Raw genomic sequence first — 26,244 nt, 5'->3', positions numbered from 1 at the left:
ACACAAAAGGCCACGTCAGATTTGTCTCTGAGAGCCCAGAAAATTTCTGCCTCCTCCTAACAGAGCACTCCTGATAAGCTTGGAATAGTGCATATAGAGCTCATGAGTCCAGCTGGCCTAGAATGCTTCATGGATCACGGACAGGTATATCTCACATATGGAGAATGAGCAGAAGAAATAGTGAGGGGCTGCTGCTATTTCAGAGCCTCATATACCCACCAAGGCTTTGTCTCATCCCTCAAAATTTTCAGACACTTAAAGCTTATTCTCCCTGGACTCTGCATACTCCAGGCTGCATCCAGCTGCTGCTGAAGGAGCTCTACAATGTGTACGGCACACCAGGCAGAGCAGCCACAGGAGGTGACAGGAGTCTGGCACAACTGTCCCTGTTTTCCATTCCCTCTGCCCAGCAGTGTTGTCCATTGCACCCTACCCCTACATGCTGAACTGCCACTCAAGTCCTTGCCTTGAGCTGGCTGTTCTCCACTGCAGCAGATTCCAGTGGCATTGGTCCCGTTGTGCCGTGGATGGTTGGAGGCACCATGGGATGAGAGACACCAGCAGTGTGTAAGGCACAGCCCAAAAGGAACCACAGAGCCTCAGTGGGGCTCACTGGCCACACTAAATGCCAGCTTCTGCTGAGTGCAGAAGGCTCCCAAGAAAGAACTAAAGTTTGAGTAAACACAATGGTACCTCTTGCATTTGGGCAAGCTGAGGTAGCCCAAGTCAGCTTAAAACACCTAGTTCACTTCAATCCTCTGTTTTAGACTTGGACAACCATTTGCTCTTCACAAATTCCTCAGAAAGTGTCATGAGTTACACACCAAATGCACAAGGCACATGAGGGTCAACATTACTGTCTTCTCTCAAACCAAGGGTCCTATTCAGGGTTGCCTGCCAAACTGCTGGATGAACCTGGTCACCCCTGAGGAATATAAGCTCTTGCGAAGAGGAGGAGAACTGGACAAAGATGACCAAGGACATACTTCTCCATTGATCCCAAATGTGGTGGGGAATACAAAGGGCTTCAGACAAGAGGAAAGGTGCATTCAATGAAATAAAACCAGTATTTTTACTGTTTTGATAAGAACGATGGATGATAAAAGATCTTGGAAGGCATTAACTCCACTTCACACTGGAGTGCTGTTAAAGCCAGCATGGCAAGAGACTATAACCCTGTAAACATATGTTGTGTATTAGATTTTGATCTGGCAGCTTGCCTTAATTTTGTTTTTTTAAGACTCCAGCTAGTTCCAAGTACACTTCCATGTTTGTGCTCCAGCAAATGAGCAAAAGGCAGAATGCTTGAGCGATGGGGACAAAAGAATACACTGGACTATAAATTCATTTAAAAAAAGGCCTCCATTAGTATTGGCACATTAGAAAGAGGATGACGAAAATATCAGCAAATTCTTTTTTCTATCCCTTTCTCCAAAATTTTTCTTTTTTTCTGGTGTACACTTCACAGCTGCTGAGAACTGTAACGATTTTAGTCTCTTCTATCTGAATTATCAATATGAACAGAAGTGACAAAAGGACACCTTTCTAGCCAATTTTGTGACTCCCAACTCCTCACCAAAAAAGAATCCTCTGAATAGCAATCAGCCTGGGTCCCTGTAGGTGCAGACGAAGAAATTCTTTTGAGAGGCATTTCAGTCTGCTCAGGATTGAGAGTTCCAGCTCATATAAACAAACACTGTTACAAGAGGCAAAGTTGATATGGATTTATGCAAGGAATGCATAGGCTGAATAAGCAATTTGATAATTAATGGAGTTGACAGGCACTTTCGAAGAGTACTCAAGTATGTGCAGACTGAATGGTTTCATATACAAGCTGAACCAAAGACAGTATTAATTTTTAACCCATTTTATACCTAATCACTCAGATGAAGGAAACCCATGCATTTTTTTTTTCCTCTTGGGTATTAGTTTTGACCTCCCAAAGCCTGACTATTGGGACATAAATCCTTTGCACTTAGTAGTATTGCACACAACAGACCTGTAGATGTCTTGTACAGGATGATTTTTTTTCTTAAAGACTGTTTGAAGAATGAACTTTCTGGGTATTGATTGCTTCTTTTATGTCCCACAGCTTAAATGCAGCAGTTTTGCTCTTAACAAAGAGCTGAAAGCTTAGTTGCATGAGTTCAGGGAATTTCTGAAGAGCCCCTCATGACTAAAAGAAAATTTCTTTTATTACCGGCTTCTAAGCAAGCCAAACCACTGCTCCTACAAGCCCAGCTGCAGAAACTAAAGATGTTTAGTAAAGTCTTGAGGAAAGCATGGTCCCACCTGGCAAGAGATGATGGTAATTTATTGTGCATGGAAGACATTGTGACATTTTGAACTGCACAGGGAGAATGGAGCAGTAATATAACTGCTCCCACACAGGAATGAGATACTCAATGTTTTCTCAGTCTGGAACAGCTTCAGGGATGATGCCTTGATCTGTTTCACAACTTCACCCCTCTCAGGATCAGGAAACAAGTTTCTAATACATTGGTTTATGTTTTCATACCCTAGACAACAGAATTATCTTCCAAAGCTTGTGTCCACAGAAACCTACGGAAACAAGATTTGGTCAGTCTTTCCTTACCCCACACTCTCCTTCTCCTTTAGTGACAAAATCAAAAGGAGGATCTGGCAGTTTCAGTTCGAAACCAGGCACAAAGACAACCAAGACAACCACCTTCTAGGGCCTCCATAAAGGCATTGAAAGATCAGAAGGGACTACTTGGAAACACACTGTCCCTTGTCATTGAAGCTGTAGGTAATTGGAAAATACCTATTGAATGACCTCAGTTCTCCACCAAAATGTAGATGAACTAACAAATGGAGTTAGATTTGAGGTGCTTCAGACCCATTATTCTGTCCAGCTCAACAGCAGATGCCTAGGAAAGCATATATTAAATATATCCTCTGTTAAAAGCCTTGTAGATGGGGCAGAATTCTGGCAGCCTGCTTGGGAACCCAACAGCAAGTCAACTTGCTACAACTGCTCAAACATCAAATGACACAGTGCTGCCTGCTAAGTGCCCCCCACTCCAACTCAGGCTGCAGCTGCCTTTGAAGAAAGATGCAATACCTTCTGCATAGATCTACTTGCCGAATAAAGTCTTTTAAAGCACGTGAGAAAGAAAACTGTCATCAAAATGTACCGAGCAATTACGGGTTGAAGGTTGAACTATTATTGCTTCATGCCCTCCCATTCCCCTCCCCTCCAGGGTGGGAAGAAAGGGGGAGGATTATTCATTTGTATTCAGGCACTTCATTAATGTTTATAAGAGAATCCAAACACGCAAGCAAAACAAGGACGAAACACTCGCGCCAGACGTGTGATGCGATAAATGTCACTGGAGCAAATATTTAGATCTGTTTACAGAGAGGCCTATTAAGTCCTTTTTGAAAAGCTGTGCAGTGTTGTGGCTTGGTTTCTGCCTAGCAGCTCCAGCGTAAACACATGGAAGATGGCTAAGTCTCTCTCTCTCATTTTGTTATGACATCTGGAAACCTAAGGAGGTTGGGAGAAGCCAACTGGCTGCCCTACTGCAATGTCTAGCTAGAGGGTCTGCCTGTTGAATGATGGCAGGACATGCAAAGTGCAACTGCTGAGTTCTCCAGCTTGTGCCAAAATCAGTGGATTTTCAACACAACAATCCCGCAACAAAGGTTGTTGCAACACACAAGCCCTTGGTTCATTGCTAATGATGCAAGTCTATGCTCTCTGCCATTTTTCAAGACAATTTGCATTTGAAAAAATCAATTCCTTTAGGGGCTAAAATAGCAAAGAGGGGTGGAGCCACTCTATTCACCAGGGATGAAGATGTGAACCATAGTCCCTTGCCCAAAGAGCTGTAGGTTCTGGAGTTCACAGTCAGCCTGGACTTCTCCAGATGTCCCCTTCACATCATCATCTCATCAACTCTAGCCCCTCCACATGCAAATATTTCTTTTTTTAAGAGTAGTAAATAAGCTGAAAGGTGTAAGAGAAGTTTATAGATGGAAAAATCATTGTCTTAGCCCCAGATGCAGTAATGTAATTGGGGTATTTCAGCCTCTGAAGTGATGCCTCAGTTTCCAACACATTATGTAAGGCCTACAGGTATAATACTGTGCTGTATATACAAAGACTCAGGGTTCTTTATCCACATGCCCATCTTGCTTCTCTTCTGTTTGGAAGGACTGGTGCTCAGGCCACAAAGACGTACAGGACTTTGCAGAGTGACCTCAAGTGGTGCTGAGTGAATCGAAACACTTTTAGTTTTCCTTGTGACTTAGTGAGTTTAGTTCACTTTTTTTCATGGCATCAAAAATTCAACATGAAATCACAAGTAACTCTACTCAGTCTGGTTTTTAAGCCTATCAAAATCACAAATAAATTAGAAGAATATTGACTAACATTTCTTTTCTCCCTCATTCTCTTAATAAATTATTTATCTCCATGAAACTCCTTTCTGCATAAACCAGGAGGAAAGACACCTTGCCTGATTTCAAGAGATACAGTTTTGGATTCCCAGTACAAGGATTGACAACTTGTTTGATTTGTTTTAGTGGGAACTACACTGAGCTTTGCCTCAGAGAACAGGGGAACAGATGCCAAGTCTTTTGGGATTCTCCCATAGTTATATTCCAAGCTATACCCTCCGGTCTGAGCACTCTTGGGAAAACACACCTCTTCCTTCCCCAACTGATAATGATGGATTATTGATGTGACAGTTGCTAAACTTGTTGATCTCTTAAAAAGTGTAAGTAGGTTGTGATACTTTGTGATTTAGAAGAACAGAAAAATTCATGCAACCACTCAGCTGAACAGTAAATAAACATTGGTTGTCCCTACTGTGTAACCGGGATTAATCTTTTCAGACTTAAGCATCCAAGAGAATTTTTTTTACTGCTAAAGTTTTCCTTTCTAATTAGTGTCCCTGATTAATTCTTGCAGAAAATGTGTGACAGCTTAGTGGCTTGGTCTCAAACCATGGTCCCTTCCATAATGCTACATTCAGCTGTTACTATCTGCTTTTGCTGTGTTATACTGCTCTTAATATACCAGACTCATCAGGAGTGCCAGGCCTCAAAACATTGTCAGTAGCATGCCAAACATCCACAGGGAAGAGAGAGGAATCCCTTCCCCTACTCTTGTCCAGCTACCTCCTGCTTTGGAGCTAACCCTTGGGTTATTTACGTTGCGTGACCTTGAGATAAATGGCATTTGGCAGGCCGCCGGATGACTTTGTGTTTCAAATCAAACATTCTCAGTTTCTCCCACACTGACAATGGGAATAATTCCTGAATGCTTTTTTGGGGGTGGTTCTTCCCATCTCACTGCCTGCCATGGAGCTCTTTGGTAGCTACGTCAGGGTTGGTGAACTTTAGCTTGACTTTCTTGTTAGACTTAAGTACCAAGTGGTGTGTGTGGTTTTCTTCTGTGGTTTGGTGTGTGTGTGTGTGAGTGTGTGTGTGTGTATTTTCTCTTTGTCCCAGAGTGTCTGCACTGCTGGTATTAGAGCTACAATTGTTCTATATATAAAGCAAAGATCCCTTGAATGATCTGCCAAAGGCTTTATCTGTGAACAATCTTTGTCTGTACTTGCTTTGCCGTTAACCAGTTTTGACTGTACTCCATAATGGCTGGAGTTGCTTTGCCTTAACTGATATGTATCAAAGAGAACTGCTAAAATTAACTGCTCATGAACTGTGTCCAGGATGTTAGATTAACTCATGTGGAATCCTTCAGTGAACAAACTGATTTATGATGTGTTATGACATTGTTATTTGATGTGTTGCACAACAACTCAATTTTAAAAAATGAAGAGTGCTCCACTAATAAGAAATAAATCTTTCTAGTGTAATTCAAATGAATCTGCAACAACTTTAGAGAGAGTGTGATAAGGGATCTTATGTGGGTTTAGTGATTGTGTTTTGCATTCTTAGGAATATCTTCCACTGGGATCTCTTTGTCAGTAATGACAAAACCCATCCAAAATATGCCAAAATACAACACCTTTTGGGAGATTTTAGCTCTTTGTACTTCCTAAAAGGGTACTACTACAAGTGATTCCCAACAACTAAGACTTCCAGCTTTGAGAATGTACAAGTGCATCAATGATGCTTGCTTTCCACTTCAGAGCCATAATATACTGTAGTCCCTACAGAGTACATCCATTCCAAACTTATCCAGCCAGTTAACACACAGCAAGTGCTCAGAGCAGTCAATTTAATTTTCACGAAAAAAGCCCATCTTTATACATTTAGATATAAATTGAGTATGTTTTTAAAGCAAGCACTCTTCCATTATTGGAACATGAACTAGTGCAAAGGCTGACCTTAAATTACAAAGTTCCTGGAGTGTGTTTCAGATGACTACATGTTAAAGGCTCAGATCTCTCTGGATACCCAGCTTCAACAAAAATTCCTTTGAAAGTGAGCTTGAGTTATACACTGTACAGTATGTCTCGTTTCACAGCCAAGCCACTCAAGTTAATAAAGAAAATCCTCTCTGGCCTCACACAATTAGCTCGGTAAAAAGCAGACAGGCAGGTCCATAAAGCTGGACAGTGTTTCATGCCTGCAGAGGCCTGTTGCCTTGCATCTTGCCACCAAACACCTAGATTATTTCAGGATGGTATAGCCTGGTCTCATGGACTGGAGGAGGTATTTTGTCATTGGTATTCTGGTACTGGAAAGGAGAAATACTGAAGGAGCTGAACTGCATCCCAGTTGTTTGAAGGTTAAGCTCAATAGGAATTGATTTGGCCATAACTTTGTATTAGAAAACTTGACTTTGCTCACGTCTGGGTGTTTGTGAGTTATCTGGTCCAAAAGGCAGACAATGAGCTTTTTTGAGAATGTTCTTTCTAGCTTTTTCCTGTCTTAATCAAGAAATTTATTATGAAAAATAAGGAATTTTTGCATCATTAACTCTTATAAAAACAGGATTTTTAGGCCCTTTTTGCACACTTGTACCTCCCCTGCCCCCTGTGATATACAAAAACTAAAGAATTACTTCAGCTTGAAAGCAAACTACAAGTTAGTATCCCACTTGACTCCCATGTCAGGACCAGTTCCTCTCATGGTGTAGGGCTTAGCATTTTCACAATTAATAGAGCTGTGATGATTTAACCAGTGTTTTAGAATCAACAAGACACATTGGGACGTCCCATCACACTTTCTTCTGGCACAAGGTTTATCTCAGTAATCATTTCTAAAACTGTAAATCAATCACATGCCAGGAATACAAAGACCTTCAAAAATTAGGCATGTTTCTCAAATCAGCCTTTTGCCCTCTCCCTCTCTGCTGACTCTGCAAACTCCAGCACTGTGAGCATTTGGTCTCACATTTAAATAAATATTCCCCATCACTATTATGCTGTCACCTGTAATAGGAAAGGGCTGCAAGAAATCAAAGGAGAGCTAAATTTGTGCAGTGGCAGAAAGCGTACAGAGAATAATCAGTCTTCATTGTGATTGTTAACAAAAGTGAGGGAGCCTAATGGAGACTTTGGATTTAGTACAGTCTCTAAAATATTGAGGGGATACTTTCAAGACACAGAACCGCCTACTTGAAAGAAATACTTCTCCTGTGTTCCTCATAACTTGACTTTTATTAAAATGGAAAGAGGTTAGAAAATAACTGTAAGATTTGTTTCCTTTTTCTCATTCCTTGGCTCACTAAGGAAGACTGATGAATATTGCTTTGCTCTATGAAGGCAGCTTCTTCTCTGTTTCATGTACTGGAGATATCCGTGTCTCCCAACAAGCGCCCCTATGGAACAGTTAGGGTAGCAGCAGCAAGTAAGTTTAATTAAATATGGGGGAAACATGAAGCATTTGTTGCTATTTCCTTAATTATGTTGATACAGCTATGACTGAATTCCTAGCTTTTTGCCCCATCTTAGGTAACTCCCATTTTTCAGGCACACCCAAGCATGAAGAACCTCTGGACTGGAATTCATATGGAAGGCTTCATAACTTCCACACTAACTGAACTTAGGAAAAGAAGAAATCAGATTTGTTTCTTTTTCTTTTTTAACAATTCTTTCTCTGTGTGCTACTAGGAGTTTCTGGGGATGGCTCAGTGTTTTCCCTGGCTTCAAGGTGCTCTGGAATGGGTACAACACATAGGATTGAGTCTGTCACTTCTAAAACTGCTACCCACCAGCATGAGCTGCAATCCTGATTTTGAGAAAGTCGGGAATAAAACTCACTTTTGACATCTGCAAGATTCTTCAACCCCTCAGCATTCTTGCAGTGCCTGGACAGAGATGATCAGCAGTGGTCCACTGATAATAAATCTAATTTTTACAATATTTCAGGGACGATGATTTCTTCAGGCATAACTGGCCTACGGGAGTCTATGTACGATGAGAAATGGGGTGTCCAGGACTATGCTAAATGACCCTCAGAGTGGAAAATCTTGGGTCTTTGATCTCATTCAAACTAAAAATACTTTTTCTAATAAGCCTCCTCAAACCATACAACATCTATTTCAAAATGCTGAGCACATGGTTTTAATTTAAAGTTTTTACCAATTTTCATTTATATTGTGCTAGAACTCCTGAAATTACTTGCACCAGAAGCTCTAAAATATTGGAAATCCAAATGTTAATAACTGGTGTTGGAATAACTAGTGATAAAAGCAGCAGACATGAGTGTAAATTCCTACTCGAGCTTCTGACAGGTATTAACCAAGTCACTTTTCATTCTCCCTGCCTTTGAATAACAATTAGATCAAATAAACAGTAACAATTATACAAAATAGCTGTATTGTTCCATTGAGCACAAGAAAAAGCAAATTCATGGAGGTGTTGGGACACCATAACTACTACGTATTGTGATGGATACAACCAGTCTTACAGTTTAGTTGCATGTCTGTTCCTACTCTGCACAGAGCATAGTCTTGCTCTAATTCCAGCCCAAGAACTGAAGTATTAAGTTCAAACACTGATATGTGCAGTTTTAAGCTCTGCAGGCACCAGCTTAATTTCTGTTGTCTCAAGCAAGATGGAAACTATAATGCTTTTGGGGTTACAGAAGGAATATTAAGTTCAAAAATTGTTGCAATGTTCAAAAAAATGCCTTAGTAATTGCAACCTAGAAATAATTTGAGAACTTCACAAAGATACTGAAATTTTGTCATCAACCCAGACTGCTTTCTGCAGATTTTAAGTATAGTGGCATTGAGCATCTGTACGGGTTGTCTACTTGGAAGAGGGATTTGGGAAAGTATGAGAACACAAGGCAAATATGTTTCCTTGCAAAATGGGGTTCTTCTAACACTGACCCTTGAAAGTTAAAACCAATGAAGTTTCTAAAAACCAGTCATTGCTGAAAATCTCCATTTTTGTGCTCTAACTTAAACACTGCCCTCTGAGGATGCCAGCTTACAGTCATTCATCCAAGCAGGCAGGGAACCTCACTAATAAGAACAAAAGATGAAAGAAATGACACAAAGTTCCCATGGTTTAAGCAGTAACACTGTGATTTCTTCTGCCTTTTACCTGTCTCATCAACTCCTAACGACAGTAAAAAGATTAATAAGGGTTTGCAGTGTAAAGCAATAGCACAGGGGAAACCTGCTATTTTACAGTATGTCCCTCTGAAATCCCTAAATATGCTTTGCCAGGAGCCCTGCCACTGATCTCCTCTCTGCAGGAGTGCAAGGTGAGTGAGTGCCCTTGCGTAAGATCATTTCTGGCCTTTGCAATTCAGGAACTTCTGACTCGCCCAAATGATGTGGGCTGCCTTTCTAACATGGATTGCTGCTCACTAGGGAGCTGAGGGGAGGCTGTTAAAGACTTGCTGAGGACTGTAGGTTGCACTATACTTCAAGCGGAGGATTTTAAGGTCAATGGTTCATTCTGTTTATAAGCGAAGCACTCTAGGCCTCGAGGACGATCCTGACTGCTGCTGCAACAGCATCACAAAGTGACAGCAAATAACAAACACATTGAAAATCATCACTGTGAAAATACCATTTACTAAACAGGGGCTTTGAGGCAGCAAACACAAACCAGAAAAAATGGCATGATTCTGCTATTTGACTTTTATACACTGGTAAAGTTAAGCTGCCCCAAGTAGAGTACCGACTCCCTTGAGTGTCTGTCAGACTGTTTTCTGGGGATTTTTCCCTTTCAAGAACCATCTTACAAAGATGTGGTTCCTACCTAATACCAATCAAAGGCAGCACACATAATTTTGCAAACAAATGTACCAGCAGAATCCTCTAGACCTGCTCATGGGAGGCAGGTACACCTGCTTGGATGTTAGCAAGGAGGGCATGAAGGATCATAGAGAAAGGGAGGGCTCATACCCGACCTATTGTACAAACACTTCTGGCAGTTATATACACAATAAATAAAACAGATGAATTGCCAGCTGCCCCTCAAGCCATCATTAGTGACTGGCTGCTTTCTAAATAGGCATCAAATGCCTGGGTAAGCCTTCCAAGGGGCTGTGGGACAGGAGCACACAGTCACTGGCTGTAGAGAGAAACATCTACGTGTGGGTACAGCTATAAAACGTCAGCTGCTGATCCTTTTAGGTGTTACTGCCACTACTGTCGTTTTAATACTTGCATAGTTTCATCCTCAACAGCTCCCCTGGTGAAGACATAAAGCAGCTCCCACTAGTACTTAAAGGGAATTAAATGGAAGGATTTCTATTTTTGCTGTATGAATTTCTACGCCGAGTTTAATTTTGCTGGGGGAATTTTTTTACCCTGGGGCATAAGGGGGTGAAGGGAATAATAGTTTAACAAAAGCCAGCAAGCTGAAAACTATGTGCACTATGTATAGCTATGTGAAATCAAACCCTTTAACAACATCTCTTTCAAAACATTCAGCAATCAAAACAGGTAATGCTGTTTTTGATGATTCCCGATCTCTTCACAAAGCCTGAAATTCTATAAAAGCAAGAAGATGCCATTTCTACTAGGCAAAAACCACTTTTATTTCAAAAACTAAAAAAAAATCAGTAATACTCCTCATATAAACTATACAGATTATCAAAAGTCAGCTAGCTCTGTAACTGAGCCCTTTAATTCAGTTCAGAAAACTCTGAGCCCAGATCTTTCATTAGGACAAATAAGTACATTTCTCTTGAAGTCAGTTACACTGGTCCTGTCATCTTGGAGAATCCCAGTTTTGTGATCACAGAAATGTTTAGTTTTTCAAGGGGACGGGGCAGATTGAATAGAGAGTCCAGGGTGTGGCCCTGCCTATATATTACTGTGTATATTACTGTTTTGCCACTGAAGGTCCAGCTTCGAGGCTGCAGAGCTGTCAGTGACCAAACATGATGGACCACCCATCAGCCTTTTATTAACCAGCACTTGTTCCCCCCTCTAATCCTATCACCAGAGTAATCAAAGCTGCCATGTCCCAGGGTTTGATGGAACAGCAGGACCTGGGAAATGAAGACTGATTTTGTTAACAAAGTCATTCCTGCCCCATGAATGCTGTCTCATTGGTAGAAAGCGGGGAGATGAGGTTTATTTGTGCAGAGAATGAGGCGGCAAAGAAATGAAAGGGGGAGAATGGTGAAGTGTGAAGTTTAATCTGGCACAGTCTGAGGTTTCTTTCTTTGAGGCCGTCTCTGATCCAATCAACACTGGTTTGATATTTAACATCTCCCCCTGCAGTTGGAAATGATACCAGCCAGAGGAGACCAGAGTCAGGGCTTCCCAAACAGCTAAAGGGGAGAGAAGAGGGTGCTGGCAGCTCCTCACCAGCCTGACACCTTCCTCACCAACAGGCTGGCAGGAAGCTGGACCCTGATACAAAATTTCCCCTACAAACATTGGGATTCAGGGCATCTGCGACGAGCTGAATGCAGACTGTCCCTGAGGAGAGCAAGCTGGGGATGGGATGGGAAAGGGATTTCAGTTCTGATGTGGAGGAAGGGCTATGAACACTGTCTGGGACAGCAGATCCTGCTGAGAAACAGGATCAAACACAAGCAAGAGATGCCACCCACCTCCCCAGGGAATAGCGGTTTGGGTAGAGGAGTAAGACACTCCCCTTGCTGACTGTACAGACCTTCAGTGGGGACACACTGCAATCACAATGATGGGGGTCCCATGACAGCCCTGGGCCATCAGAGAGCATGCACCAGACCTAAGCAGCTGCCACCATCACAATTCTCCTTACTCCAACAACATCCTGGGAAACGCTTCCCATCATAGGCTCACATGATGGTCCCAAAGAGGAGAGTTTAGCCCTAATCCTAGCAGAGCCCCCATCCCTAATCAGAGGACACATGTGCAGCCAATAGTGGCTGCAGTGCCTCTGCCAGGATTCCACAAGAAGGCCTGAAATGTCATCTGCCCCTCACCAGTTCTCAGCCCTGGACAACTTGATTTTGCCCTTTTCTGGCCACTCTCTACAAAAACATCAGTGCTGTCAGACAGACTTGTCTGCTTCCTCTTCTTCACTTGCCTCAGCTCTTTCTGTCCCACTTCCCATGAAAACCCTGAAACTTAAAATACCAAGAAGCAGTAAAATTTCAACCTGATCCTAACCTGCTATGAACTCCCCTGCACGCAGGCTCCCAACACTGCCTTCTGCTGGGATTCAGAAACCTTGACACCAGCTCAACCATACCCAGGGCCCGGACTTTGAATGACCAGCAGCTGCCTGAGTCCCAGGAGGCGGGATAACACTTCCCCCAGGATCCAAGCAGGAGAGTGGCTGGTCAGCAGGAGGCAGAAGGATGGGAGTGATGTGGAAAAGCAGCAGGAAACACTGTGCAAGGGTTTCAGGGGGAGTAGAGCATCAAACTACAAAGTTTCGGGGTTTACAATAGAAAACAATGCTCCCTGCCCTACCTGCAGGAGCTGGCTCTCCAGGAAGCAGCTAATTATATGAGCCACCTAATCTTTTTATCCGGCTAAGACAATCAACATTTCAAAGCCACGAACAGAACGTTTCAAAGATCATTCCTGGTCAAAAATGCAAGTGTATCCACTTTCTTTCAGAGCAGATCAAAACCAAGTACCACACCGGGACCACTCCTAGATTTCCTCCTCCTCACGGTATCAGATTAACAGATTTGGTGCATGTAGTCAGATTAAATATTTGCAGTAGCACAAAGCTGCCTTTGAGGAGAAGAAGTAGGGAAAAAAAGCTTTTTTTGTCTTTTTTTTTTAATTTGCTTAGGGCAAAAATACTGGACTTTGGGGATGTGGGAAACAAAAGCATTGACATGATTCAGCAAGGCACAGTCCTAAAACCTGAATTCTGAATGCAGAAATAATGTGCAGTGTTCCTGTAATAGTAATGCTGAAAACAGGTAAAAAACCGCTGATGCCCTTAGCAGATTTGGGACTATAATTTATCACAGATGTTCTCATCAAACTGTGCAAACACCCTGTGAGACAAAAGCTGCTCAATTTCTGATTTCCATTTTAGTGGGTTTTAATTACGTGTTACCTAAGGAAGGCTCCAAGACCTGGAATTGGGAGGTGAAACCTTGCAATAGTAATCCACTCCACTAAATTAGCACAGTAATACACCAAGCAGTAGGACTGCCAGACGGTGTGATAACATTACAAATTACTATTGTTAAATAACTAGCCAGGTGTCAGGATGCATGGAAATCTAGAGGAAGCAAGAAAATAAATATCTGGTTTGTTTTGTTTAATTTTGTCTCCTGTTGTTCTGGTGGCCTTGTTCCCAGAAAAAGCTTCAATCTAGGAAAATTCCTTCCAAACACTGATCTATTTCAGCAACTTTGTCAATTCTCTCTAACAATTAAAATGGAATGTATTCTTTTAATCAGCACAAATGTTTTGCATAAATGACTGCCCTTTGCTTGCCAATAGCAGTAATACCTTTACTGTTCTTTTTTAGATTATTTTTGGAGCCAAATGAATGGGAAATTTTTGTTTCTATTTAAAAGCTCGACAGAGAAACAATTATGGTTAAGGGCAGCAGTGAGTTTTATACTCTGTCCCTTTTCCTTTCTCTGTTGCTTACTCTCTCTGAAAAGAAAAAAATGCAGTATGATTCACATTTAAAAGGCTTCCAAATGGTACATTTTTAACCAGGTGCTTTCATGTGCTTGATTCTAACTACCATTTTTGACCTAATACAACCAAACACCATAGGATGTCTGGAATGGTTAATTATTTTTACCTCACCTTAAAGAAGGGGCTCAACAGAGAGAACAGGCACTTAAACCTTGCAGACAGAATAGTGTAAAACGAATTCCTTGATTTGGATGTGTGTTAAATAATGCAAAGGTCCTGAGGGGCTTTCTTTTAACTATTTTTGTTGATAAACAAGAAAATACATTCAAAATTGTATGGAACAAATCTGTTCTGAAGGCTGTATGCAGAGTTAAGACTCCTAGTTGAAATATGGATGAACCAAATGTTAGTGAAAACCAGACTTTTTCCCCTTCAAATAGCTCCTACTGGACTTCAGGGGAGCAGGGAGTGAAGGCACTCTAAGGACATTTTAATCACACTGAAGATTAGTCCTTTAATCCTTATTCCCCCACATCACCAAGAATTTTTTTGGTCAAAGTAGGACAGTAAGATCAGACTGGAAATAGACCGATCCAAAACTAATGACAAAAGGCAGGTTAAAAATGAAATATCATAGCAGTAACTGACACCATCTTAAATCTCCCCCCGATTATTTGTTTTCTTCTACACACATTCATTTCCTCAATTTCTAGTAAATCTCATTTCACATAAACAGTTCCACAAAGCAAAGTCAATAGCTGTTATTATGTTCCTCATTAATCCACTGAAATGAAATAGATCTCAAGGCTTAGTATTTGGCTGTTTAAAGCTAAACCCATTGAAAGAATTCCGGAGTCCAGTTACACCAGTAACTTTCGTTTCTTAACCTACATCCTTTTCTGTTTGCTGAAATTTACCTGCTCTAAAATGAAATAAACCCATGCATATTGCACACTCGATTTCCCCCAGTACAAGGGCAACATGAGCCACTTTGTTTTGACCCGGAGTGACCACTAAAAAGACGACTGACAGTTTGCATGTAGTTAAATCAATCTGAACAATGTGGAAATTTCTATTTTCATTGTTCATGCTTCATCCTCTTCCTGACAAGTACCACAGAGCTGCTTTACTTCAAAACAAACAAACAAACAAACAAAAAAATCACTTTTTACCCAGCTGGGGGACAGGATGGGAAGCATGTAAGTTTCCTTCACAAGTAGCAGGCAAGCAGACACACAAATTCACACCCTGGACATTTGCCTCTCAAATAAATTATACACGTGATACACACGCAGCGCTAGTCGGGCACATCACGGGGGTTTCTGCAGGCAGCACGGATCGGCATGATGGAGAACAGGCAGCCCAACACAAAAGCTGCTGAGACCCACGAGTGACCAGCACGCTGCAGCAGAAGCTTGGGGTTCACCTCGCTCAACTGACAGAAGCGCAAGGAGAATTCCCCCCATATCCTGGGATAAGACACGAGGCCCAGAAGCCTCCTTACCTGGGAGAAGTTAAGCCCGTTCAGCGGGTGACACTGCTCCTCCACCCGCTCCACCGCACCCGTCTTCTTCTTCATCCTCTCGGCCTCCTGGGCCAGGTACAGATCGAGCACCGGCACCCCTCTGGAGCGGATGTCCGTCTCCGTCAAGGAGTTCACCATGAGCATCACCCAGACGGGCCTCTTGCGCTCCCAGTTCCCGGCGATGGCGTTGAAGAGGTAGTCGGCATAGAGCCCTTTGCCCCGCTGGTCCGGGGTCATCCAGTGGGGCAGCATCAGCTTGATGTAGTCCAGGTGGCGTTTGAGGCGGCGGTACAGCTCCCGCGGCAGCACGTCCTGCAGGTTCTCCCCGTGGGGCAGCATCTGGCAGCTGGCCAGCCCCGAGATGGTGTAAGGGTCCGTGAGGTCCAGCTCGAAGTAGACGCTGGAGCTGGAGTGGAAGGCGGCCTTGGAGTTGTCAGGGATGAAGTCCCAAACTCGCGTGTAGGGCACGTGGATGGTGCCGAAGAGATAAGCGGGGGGGTCACGGCGAATGGTCCAGAGGAAGGAGTTGAGCTCTCCTTGCTGCGGGGAAGACAGAAGGGCTGGTCAGCGATGGAGGGGCACAAAGGAGACAGCGATGCCACCCTCAGGGCTGCCCGCAGGGCAGGAGTAGCGGGCTTCCCGCTTCCCCCTCTCCTCGCACCAGCCCCACGCGGGCTCGCAGCGAGCAAAGCCCACGGGCACCATGCGGCCCTTGTGGGATTGGGTCCCGCCGTGACCCCCCGATTGCCGCGGGGGACACAGCCCGGGCCCCTCCGCGGGGCACACGCGGGGCAGCGCCGCCACACCTGTGGGGGCCACGCGCGCCCGCGTGCGCGGGGCGCTGGGGGGGTCCCTCCGCGCGCCCCCGGCCCGCCCGCGCCCCGCGGCCCCCGAGCGCCCCGCGGACACGCGCGCATCCCCCGCGGGCCGGCGCGCCCCCGGCCCGGCCCGGCCCGGCTCACCGAGCGGGGCAGGTCGCACTGCCCCGTGTCCATCTGCTCCCGCCGGGCCGCGGCGTCGGGCAGGAACCCCCCGAAGACGAAGCAGATCAGCGTCAGGTTGAGTTGCATCCCGCTTCCTCTCGGTCTCCTCTTTCTCCTTCCCAGATGAGCCTTTTTGGATTTCTAGGATCTTTTTTTTTTTTTCCTCCCCCCTCCTCCTGCTCTTCCCCCTTTTTTTTTTTAGCCTTTTTTTTTTTTTTATTCAAACAAACTTTGCCAGTCCCATCTGCATCTGACAAGTGCAGGGGGAAGGACTGGCTGCCCCCTCCCTCCCATGCTCTCCCCCCTCCCGCCCTTTTCCACCCCCACCCCCTCTGGCTCCGGGCTTGTCAGAGGCGCTGGATGCTTTGGGGAGGACGGTTCTCATCGCCAGCCTCCGCCATGCTTTGGTGTTGCAGACCGGAGACGCTCCTTCCCGCCCCGCCGCTTCGGGAGGAGGTTGGGAGGAGAGGGGCGGGGGGGGAGAAGAGGGGAGGAAGGGGGGGGGAGAGCAGCCAGAAAGTAAAAAAGTTTAAAACCAAGATTTTTTGGACTTTTTTTTTTCTTTAATTCGGCGGTCCAGAAAGGGCTCCCGCGGCGCCTTGCGGAAGGCGGGCGGTGCTCGGCAGGGCGGCGGCGGCCCCCGCACCCCGGCCCCGCTCCGCGCTCCCCGCTCCGGAGGCCGGACCCGCGCGCCGGCGGAAAGTTCCGCGCAGCCGCCCCGGCCCGCCCGCGCCTCCCGCCGCCAGCGGCCGCCGCCAGGGGGCGATGGCGCCCCAGCTGCGGCTGCGGCTGAGGGGCGGCGGCGCTCGCCCGGCGCCCGCCCGGCCCGCGGCACCTGCGCGGCGCGTCCCGCGCGTTAAACAGCAACGAACAGCGCCAAACCGAGAAGTTCCGACATCCCCAAACTCGATCAGTTGAGTGAGTCAGTCCGACGGGGCTTGTCACGGGCAGGAAGCGAGGGCAGCCGGCTCCCTGGAGGATGCCCTGGGGCGCCCCCGCTCAGCCCTCGCCGGCCGCGCTGACCCGCGCGGTCAGGACATGTCCGGCTTTCCCCGGCCCCTCCGGGCCCGGCGGGGAGGGCAGGACAAGGACGTGGCCCCTGCGTGGCGCGGGCAGCACCGTACGGCGTAACTCAGCTGTCCTCACCGGGACCCTGCCTCTTGAGCTTCGCATGAGGATGGAAGAAGGGAAACGTGTACTTTTCAAACATGCATCATTAGCGATCCAGCTTCCACTTGACCGAAAAGCCTCAGCAACACGACCTGAGGTGACTCTTGGTGACGGGAGCACTTCCAGGATCCCTGGGCGTCTGGAGCCCTCTGTGGAGGTGGTTGCAGAAGGCGTTTGAGTTCAGCAGCTCCAACTCACTGTGTGTTTAAAGAGTTTCAGAGCAGAGGACCGGCTCTGAAATTCTTTAAACGAACGGTGAGTTTGTCACTGTCACATGCCAGAACTCCTGCCTCTCCAGATCCATTCCGGGCAGGGATGGGAGTCAGGGTGCCGGACATAGCCCATTCTCCCTGCAGGACACTGTCCAGCCCCGGGTATCGCCCTCATCCTGCTGTATGCAGCAGAGCCCATCTGTATCCTGGCTTGCCCATCGCCTCCCCGACTGTAAACCCTGTCCAAAACTAGGAAGTTCCTCACTGTGTTGGCAACAATCAAAACTACCAAAATTTACATGATGAAATGCTGTCATTGCTATAATGATGCCTGGAGATAGCAGAGTTTTGCCAAGGACAGTGACAGACTCAGGCCCACCTGGACATAAATGTGGCTTCCTGAGAGCCCCCTGGAGACTGTGAGGGACACCGGTTGCTGTGGTGACTGATGGACCAAAGCAGCCACACAGGCTGCTGAAAGGCATTTTGGAACGACTGTGTGTGTGTGCCCTGCATGCTGCTCCTGGCAGGAGAGCATCCTCCTCACCACAGTGTTAGGACCAGCAGCTCCTTTCTAAGTAATGCCACTCATCCTCTTCTCTCACCTCCCAGATCTTCCAGACAGGTAAAAATCAGGCAGAGTAAGGGACTGTTTTTTCCTCATTGTGTTTCTAGCTCTGTAATATTTCAAATAAATATTCCATTTTCTGGTTCCACCCTGAGAGATGTGGTTCAGATAAGGGAAAAATAGAGAAGAACAGAGAGGCAGAAGGATTTTTAGCACACAGGGTGTCCCATCACTGCAGTACAGGATGGTCCAGTGAGAAAACCAAGTCATGGCTGGGTGTTGGAGTCACCTGTGGCTCTGTGCTGTTGGGATATGGAGTGGCAGCAGCTGTGTGTGTGTTGCTCTTTAGGCAGTGATTGCTCTTGTGCCCTCCGCACCAACTCACTTCCCTGGCATTGCTGGTGCGATGGCACAATCCCACAAGGATGGGGCGGGCAGGGCCTGGCTTCATGTGCCCACAGCATCTTTCTCTCTGCAGCAGCCCCACCTTTCTCCCACGTGTGCCTCAGCTCACACTCCCAGCCTGCCCACCCCAAATATGCGGGGTGCTGCCTGGTCACGGTAGATGGCTGTACCCAGACCTGAAATTAAGGTCCAGAGCAGGAAAGTTGTGTAGTCCACGTGCCAGCAGATGTCACACAACAAGGGCTAAGTAGAGTCACAGCACAGCATCCTGTTGCTTTTCCCTAAGCTGCCACAAGCAATTTCAAAGCTACAAGCTTGATGCTGTCATGACCCTGTAACACGGAGCTGCATTTGCTCCACCTGGATCAAACTCCTTGCGTTCAGCAAGTGCCACGTCCAAAGTGGCGTGGCTGCACTTGCCTGGCTTAGTGGCTTTGATTTGATCTACCCAAATCTCTCCCAAAGCTGTGAAAGAACAGAGGGGCCTCGTCAGGAGGCTGCTGGGGACACCAGGAGTGACGTGACCCAGAATCTCACACCCTGGAGGAGACGCCTGGGAGGTCTGTGAGGATGTGAGGCCCTGCTCAGTGCCGGGTGCTGCGCTGTGCTGCGAGGGAGGCGATTGCCCTCATCGATAGCATACATATCAAAGCACCCAGGGCAAGAATAAACAAACATCTTTGGCACTGTGCTCGTCTTCCATGAGCCAAAAGGTGTGTGTGTGTGTGTGTGTGTGTGTGTGTGTGTGTGTGTGTGTGGATAGCGAGTTTTCCAGCCGTTTCCCTGAACTCAGCCCTGATGTTGCAAGAACTGTCTAGCTGTGAAAACACGGCCTCGCCTTGATTTATGCCGCTTGTGGGTAAGATGACTAAGAAGAAGGGGAAAAAAAAAAAAAAGAACGGAACAGGAACAGAAATCCCAGTGGGAGCACGATGAGGGTGTGTACAGATTTGGTGGGACAGTCAGGTTGGGGAAACTGCAGCCGGAGCTTCAGGCAGTAGGAAGAGGAGACCACAAAACCACATGATATGTGTCATGATGTTCCACCTAAGATACAAAAGCATGCCACAAGTTTTATGAAGGCAACTCTTTGGTAACAGTAAAGAAATTAATTCTTTTGTGAAATTGTAACATTTTTTTTCTCCTTCAGATGAGTTCCATATGTCCTCATGATTTTTACTTTTAAACACAGCAGTTTAGAACAAATCTTAAGTAACATTTAGCCTGCGTCTAAAGTAAATATTTACAAAAACATTAAATAATGGTGCTGATCTTTGGAAAATGTGTATTGCTCCCTACCTGCTACTGTTTTGTGCCTATCTGGACTAACAGAGGGGCTTTGTAATAAAGCCCAAGACTGTAAAAACAGTATAACAGTGTGATTAGAAGTAATCAGGTGGAAAATACTGACTATTAAAAACCGTGAAGAGAAAGGAGGGCTAGGCGGCAAATGGAAGGTTACATTAGTTTGGTTTTAACAAATTTTAAGAAAATAATTAGGAGGATTGGCTTTTAACCTTACAAAAGCTGTATTATTTTTGCGGAAGCATAATAAATAGTTATAGCTGTTATTTATGTCATGTATCATTTTCAAAGAACCTTACAAAATAAATATTAATCATTTCACCAACCACTTAAAGGCAACCACCTTAGGGGTGCGGTGAGGCAACAGCTTACCAAGTGAGTTGTGCTTAAACAGGAAGTGAAGACAGCCAGATTCAATAAGGAGTCCGTGTGGGTATAAAAAATATTTGTGGAGACTTTAACAATATGTTTAATGAGGTAAAACAAAACTCCATGGAACAGAGGGTAGATTTCTTTGTTAATGAGAAGCATGCATTGAAACTTGTAATTACAGTGAGTTTCCAACAGGTAAAGAAGATTATTAGATCTGAGAGAAAACAGCTTGTGAGAGATCAGAATTTGCATGCAGGGAAGTGTAACATTTTTTTTTAAGAATGTGCTCCTCTCTACTCACCTTCCTCACAGGGAAAACACCATGTTGCTGGCCTGTGATGTAGCAGTATTTCCCTGTCTCCACCTTGGTGTACTTTCATTTGAAGACAACACCCGGTGAATTTCAGTCTCTGCATTTCTTAAAACCTTCCTGCAGTAAGGACCTCCTTACTGGAGTGGCCAATGACCCTCCCCAAACCTCTCCTGTCTCAAAACTGGAAGAATAAGAACCCAGCTTTTCCTTTTTCCATGAATGAAGCTGAAGGTGTCTTGTGCTCATGCCAGAGGGGGTAGATGAGATTGAATCTTCTTGTATGCTACAGGTCACAAAACAGTTTAGTTTGGAAGGAGCTTCCTGAGGTTTCTGGTCCAACAATTCAATGAGCAGGGTTCATTTCAATGTTTGATCATGCTGCTGAAGTTCAATTAAAGATGCTAATTAAATTTCTTTACTCTTATACACAGGTGGCAGTCTCTGTAGCTGTCCTGGACTCAAAAGAGCCTAAAGCAGTTGCACCGCTAGCTGTCATGCCATGACTTGTTATTTGCTGTGACACCTGTGCTGTGATGTGTCTGGCAAATAGATTTTCCTGCAGAAGATTGATTTTGATGTTGTAGTCACATAAAATATCGTTGCTCAGCCATGCAATTCATGGTTTGAAACCTGCAGTTGTCAGATGAACAAGCCTCCGCTACTTAAGGCTGTCGTGCTGAAACTGGTGAATTACCACAACTGTTTCAATGCTTCACATCTTTTTTTTCATGTGTGTTGCAAGCAATACAATGTAGTCACTGTAGTCGATCTTACAGTTTCTTGCCTGTTTGTCCTCCTGTGTCCAATTCAGTGTCTTTTGTCTCAGTGTAGCAAAAACAGCCAATCTAGTTCTTGAAGAAAATCCCCTCTCAGTCCTGACATCCTCCCTTCTAAGAGTGAGGTATGAATTTAGCAGACCAACCAGCATTAATGGCTTGTATTACATTTTGCAAAGTCTCACCTTGTGCTGTGGCCTCTGCAATGACAGACCACATCCTGCCTGAGACTAGGCGTGTAAATAGCTGAAGAAAACCTTTCCCAGTGTAAGACTCTGGAATGCATTCTCCCTCTGTATAAAGTTTAGTCTGTGCTTGTGTATGTCTATATTATTACCTATGCACACCTCTAAGAAGGTGTATGTAGCTATGTGTGTGTGTTTATATATATTAGTGCATTCATATATACATATATATATATATATATATATATACACATACAAGATGATGGGATAGGTGAGTGCTATTAATGCTCCCTTATATGCTTTTCAATACTATTCCCCATCCTCACAAAAATATTCTGAATTTTAGCCTACAGAACCTCTCCTTCTCTGATGTCCCACCACAAGTATGATGGAGCCTGTGTTTTCAAGATCTTCTGTCTGCACCTGAAGCAGAACACTACTGTTCCATTCCTAAAGCATATTAAATGAGAGAGCTTGTGAAAAAAAGATCTGAAAGCAGCTCATCCACCTGAACAGAAGTAATCTCCCTACTGCATAGAAAAGGCCGTAGCTGTTTCCATAGCACTACAGATTATCTCCTTGAGGCCTAATAAGCAAAGAGATTTCTTCCTGTTCAACATAGTTCAGTATACAGTTCCAAAAGCTCCACTTAATTTCATAAACAGTTGAAGCCTCTTTCATGTTTGGAGAATGATTGTGAGTTCAGCTGCTCAAGAGTCCTCTAAATGCTCCACTCTTTATTGTTATTCACTCCATTTTCTTTTCCTGGTTTCTAGATTGCCATTGATTTATACAGCCTGGGTATCATATTATGTTCATTGGCATTTATTAATGAGAAGCTTCTGAGGGTTTTTTAAGTGGGATGAGTCTTTATTATAAGGCAGCTAAACTGGCCCTCCAAGACAGCACTTCTGAAAGGGACTCTCTGCATCTTTGGCCTAACCTGGAGCAGAATATTCCAAGGAAATCCAATAATCTTGTGTGTATGTCTGATGTAGCTCATTTGCCAGCAGCATTCCTATTTCAGTGGCTTGGAACACATAATAGACATGCAAAACGTGCCAATATTTTGGCAATTTGGTGTAAAAACTGCTGCTTTTTTTTCTTTTGGAGCTGGTAGAATATGGCTCACATTTGTTGCGTGTGTGTGGGCCTGCTCCTTATTAAACTCGTGGTCCTTTTTTCCAGTAACCACTTCAGTGCTGTGAATCAACATAACCAGTTCAGAAAAACACCATCTGTCAATGGGATAACCAAAAGTCTAGTTAGCTGGAAGTTTTATAGATCACAAAGTCTCACTGAGTCCATTTTTATGTTAATAAATTCCACCATGGAATATTTTCTGATGTCACATGGTGAAAGTGCCCCAAATAAATAGCAGCTGAAGCATTTTCCATTATTTATTGCAGCGTTTTGTGAGCTTAACAATAGAAATTGGCCAGGATCTAAACTTCCCTAATCTCAGAATGCCATATGAGTGTGTCTGTTTGGTTTCATGAATCTTAGTCAAGTAGGTTTAGAAGGGATCTAATCTAGCCTGGCCAGAGCTGGGTCAGGTGGCCCTCCACTAGCCCAACCAGATGTTCATCTCACTTGGAAGTGGAGGCTGGGGGTAGCCCTCTATAATAGCTACTCACCTCATTTCATCCATCCTGTGCCATCCATTCTTTTGGTTCAGGTCACCTGCATTCCTGCTTTTTAATAGCAGTCCAGCACAAAGCTATTGCTTCTCCAGACCAGTGTGCAAATTCTTGGTGAAACCTTGCAAGTCATCCCGAGTCCATTAAAAAGGATAAATGACAAATTTCCTACAAAGTTATAAAATTACTTCTTAGTAAGGCTAAGGAGGAGGACTCTGCCTTAGTGCTGGTGGTGCTGAGAGACCCTGAGGCTCAAAGTTCATGCCAGCACTGCAGCAATGCTTTTGCATGTTCATCATGGGGAGGGTCTCTCTGGATTTCAACACCTGGATTTCAACCTGTGATGGTGTTTCCTGATAAATGGGCTGCTGGGGATGCTACAGCCAGTATGTGCTACCCGATCATGGCCTTCTAGGGCATCTGCTGCAGGAGAAATCTGGCTGCCTCCTTTTATGAGAAATCTGGTTTATTTATTAGAAGAGAATCCTAACCATCTCGATGCTGTATCCCTTGTCCTCTTCCCCACAGGGAAAATGACAGAAAGCTTTTTCAATACCTGTAATTTTCTTGTAACTCTTCCAGTTCTCTGTCCAAGTCATGATTTTGTCCTGTTTTTAGAAACTCTGAGGTGAGGAGCAGTGCATATGTATGTTGTACATACCTAGTGTGGAGTCTTACTCATTTCTTTCTGTTGCCTGGAAACAACTTCTGCTGGTTTGAGTAGAACATGTAAATGCACTTAATTGTGTGGAAGAAGCTTTGACATTTCAGATCATAGTAATCTTCCCCTTTCCTTCTTCATGTGCAAGTCAAAGTGGCTTATACATTTGAGATCCAGCTGTGCATGCTTGGATCTGTGATACACAGTCTGCACTTTGAAGCTACTCCTTCCCTGAAATCACACTGTCTATATCCATTCCAAGCTGTAGGGAAGAATTAATCAAATAAAACCTGATGCTCTGCTGTGCTAAAGCATCTCACAACTTACTTATCTCTTCTTACGTATCTTCTGATTATTGCAGAACTATAAAGCTCTTCTGTTGTTTCTTTGAAACAAATTTAAAATAGTCCCAATAATCCTTTTGGACTTGAGAAAAAATAAACATTTCACACTCTGGCAAGTCCCTGGAAATGCCTCTAAGGGCTCCTCTGCTGAGCTGTCCTAGGGATATCAAGTTTGCTGTGATCTGGAAGGCTATGGCCAGGTCATGTCTTATTTATTTGGTAGGATCCCACTACCAGTATTTCACAGAAATTACTGTTTTCAGGGGGTTTTTCAGTGCACTCTTTTCCAAACAGTTTGAGCAGACAAAGAGAAAAAACTGTCTGTTTTGGAAGTGTGTCTTTAGTGCATGTAGATCAGTCCCAGTCTGTGTCTAATCACTTTTAGTTTGCTTGCATGAGGAGTTAAGGACTAGTCTCTCTTCTTGTTAGCACTGGTCATGTGGAAAGCACCAAAAGAGCAGGGAAAAAACCATCAAATAAAAGAAATGTCATAATTTGGCAAGAAGAATGGGCTCTCCCCCTTTGTTAGAAACTAGCTTTGTTTTCATGTGGAAGTAGATCTTGCAGACACTGTGCATTCTGAGCATATCTTGTTGCATCTATCTCTATACATACCTAGCCCTGTGATGATAACTAGTTTCTAAACATGAAACAAAAGGATGAATTATGTCTGTATTTCTATCAAGAGCAGAGAAATATAGTGACAATAAACCTAGGAGTTTGTAGGGTGAAGTAAAAAGAGAGACTTTCTTTTGAGAAGCAAAAAGTTATGACTATTTAAATCTCATTGAGATGATGTTCATTGGGATCATCAGTCACTTTTTTGTTGTTGTTGCTAACTTACACATGCACAGAGAAACTGCCTTTCTTGGGTGAAAAATGTCTTGCTTATTCACAAGCCCTGTAGAAATAAACATAATTTTATATATAATCTGTACTGCTGGCAGTGAGGTTTTTATTTGTCATGCCATGTGCCAAGCTTTCATTAGTCAAAGTGTGAAAAATCCCATTTGCTGTGTTTTGGACAGTTCCCATTGGAAGCATTTAGAGAGCAATTCACCGATCTTTCAATCCCTGGAAAGAACAAGGGATCCCCCTGGGCACTGGCCAAAAACTTAGGACTCAGGGGTTCTGCTTTAGTCCTCAACTTTGTAACCCATCCTCTTTTTGACTCTGAGCAAATTGCTTCATCTGTCCACATCTTGAATCCCCAGTGACAAGGATCAGGCTTTCAAGTCATAAATTTGTTCAGTAGCATAAACTTAATATCTCAGATGCTAAGATGGTGGTAACCACATGGTCAGACTCTTCAAACTAAGTAAGTTTGATAAATGGAGGCAAGTCTGGGTCTGAACATAAGTTTTGGAGAAGCTCCAGAGTCCAAACAGCGCGACTCTTTGATTTCACTCTACACTGTCACAAAAAACCAAGCACACTTTTCTGCACACTTGGATCTCTGCCACTGCTGAAGTCCAGGTCCTGCTCCCTGAATCCCAAGCCTACCTCATTTGGGGGCTGATACAGGAGGTAAGATCCCTGCAGTGTCCCCTCTGAATAAGTCACTGTGAAGATAATAAAGAGTCAGGGAATAAGTAGAGCTGCCAAAGAAATTACTTTAGCTGGATGGATTTAACTTTGTGAAGCTATGCATATACCTACAAATCTGCAAACTGAAAAGTCTGAGGTCCCGTGGAGGTTCACAGTTTGTGGTAATTGGGGGTGGGGCTGCAGCTGAGCCTCATCCCTAATGGGCTCCAGCTGTGTAGGTCAGGTGAACAGCATTGAAGGTAATGAGCCATGGAGTGCCCAGGTGCACTGA

At 44.4% G+C, this 26,244-nt stretch overlaps 1 protein-coding gene across 1 annotated transcript in view; it reads right to left on the bottom strand.

The window, feature by feature from the left end:
- Window positions 1-16,638, bottom strand: part of TRABD2B (TraB domain containing 2B) — a gene marked incomplete at its 3' end in the record, with an annotated part of 260,827 nt that extends 244,189 nt beyond the window's left edge. The window contains exons 1-2 of the mRNA XM_084211121.1: window positions 16,454-16,638; window positions 15,471-16,031 (exon numbers count right to left, since the gene is read on the bottom strand). Of these exons, the coding sequence (XP_084067247.1) occupies window positions 15,471-16,031; window positions 16,454-16,561 (669 nt within the window). The 5' untranslated portion in view covers window positions 16,562-16,638. The remainder of the gene's footprint in view (window positions 1-15,470; window positions 16,032-16,453) is intronic.
- Window positions 16,639-26,244: the final 9,606 nt, after the last annotated feature.

This window comes from Fringilla coelebs (assembly GCF_963513975.1).
Source record: "Fringilla coelebs genome assembly, chromosome: 9".
NCBI classification, from domain to species: Eukaryota; Metazoa; Chordata; class Aves; order Passeriformes; family Fringillidae; genus Fringilla; species Fringilla coelebs.
The sequence above is the reverse complement of the archived record's forward strand: the minus strand, read 5'-3'. Positions and strand labels throughout refer to the sequence as shown.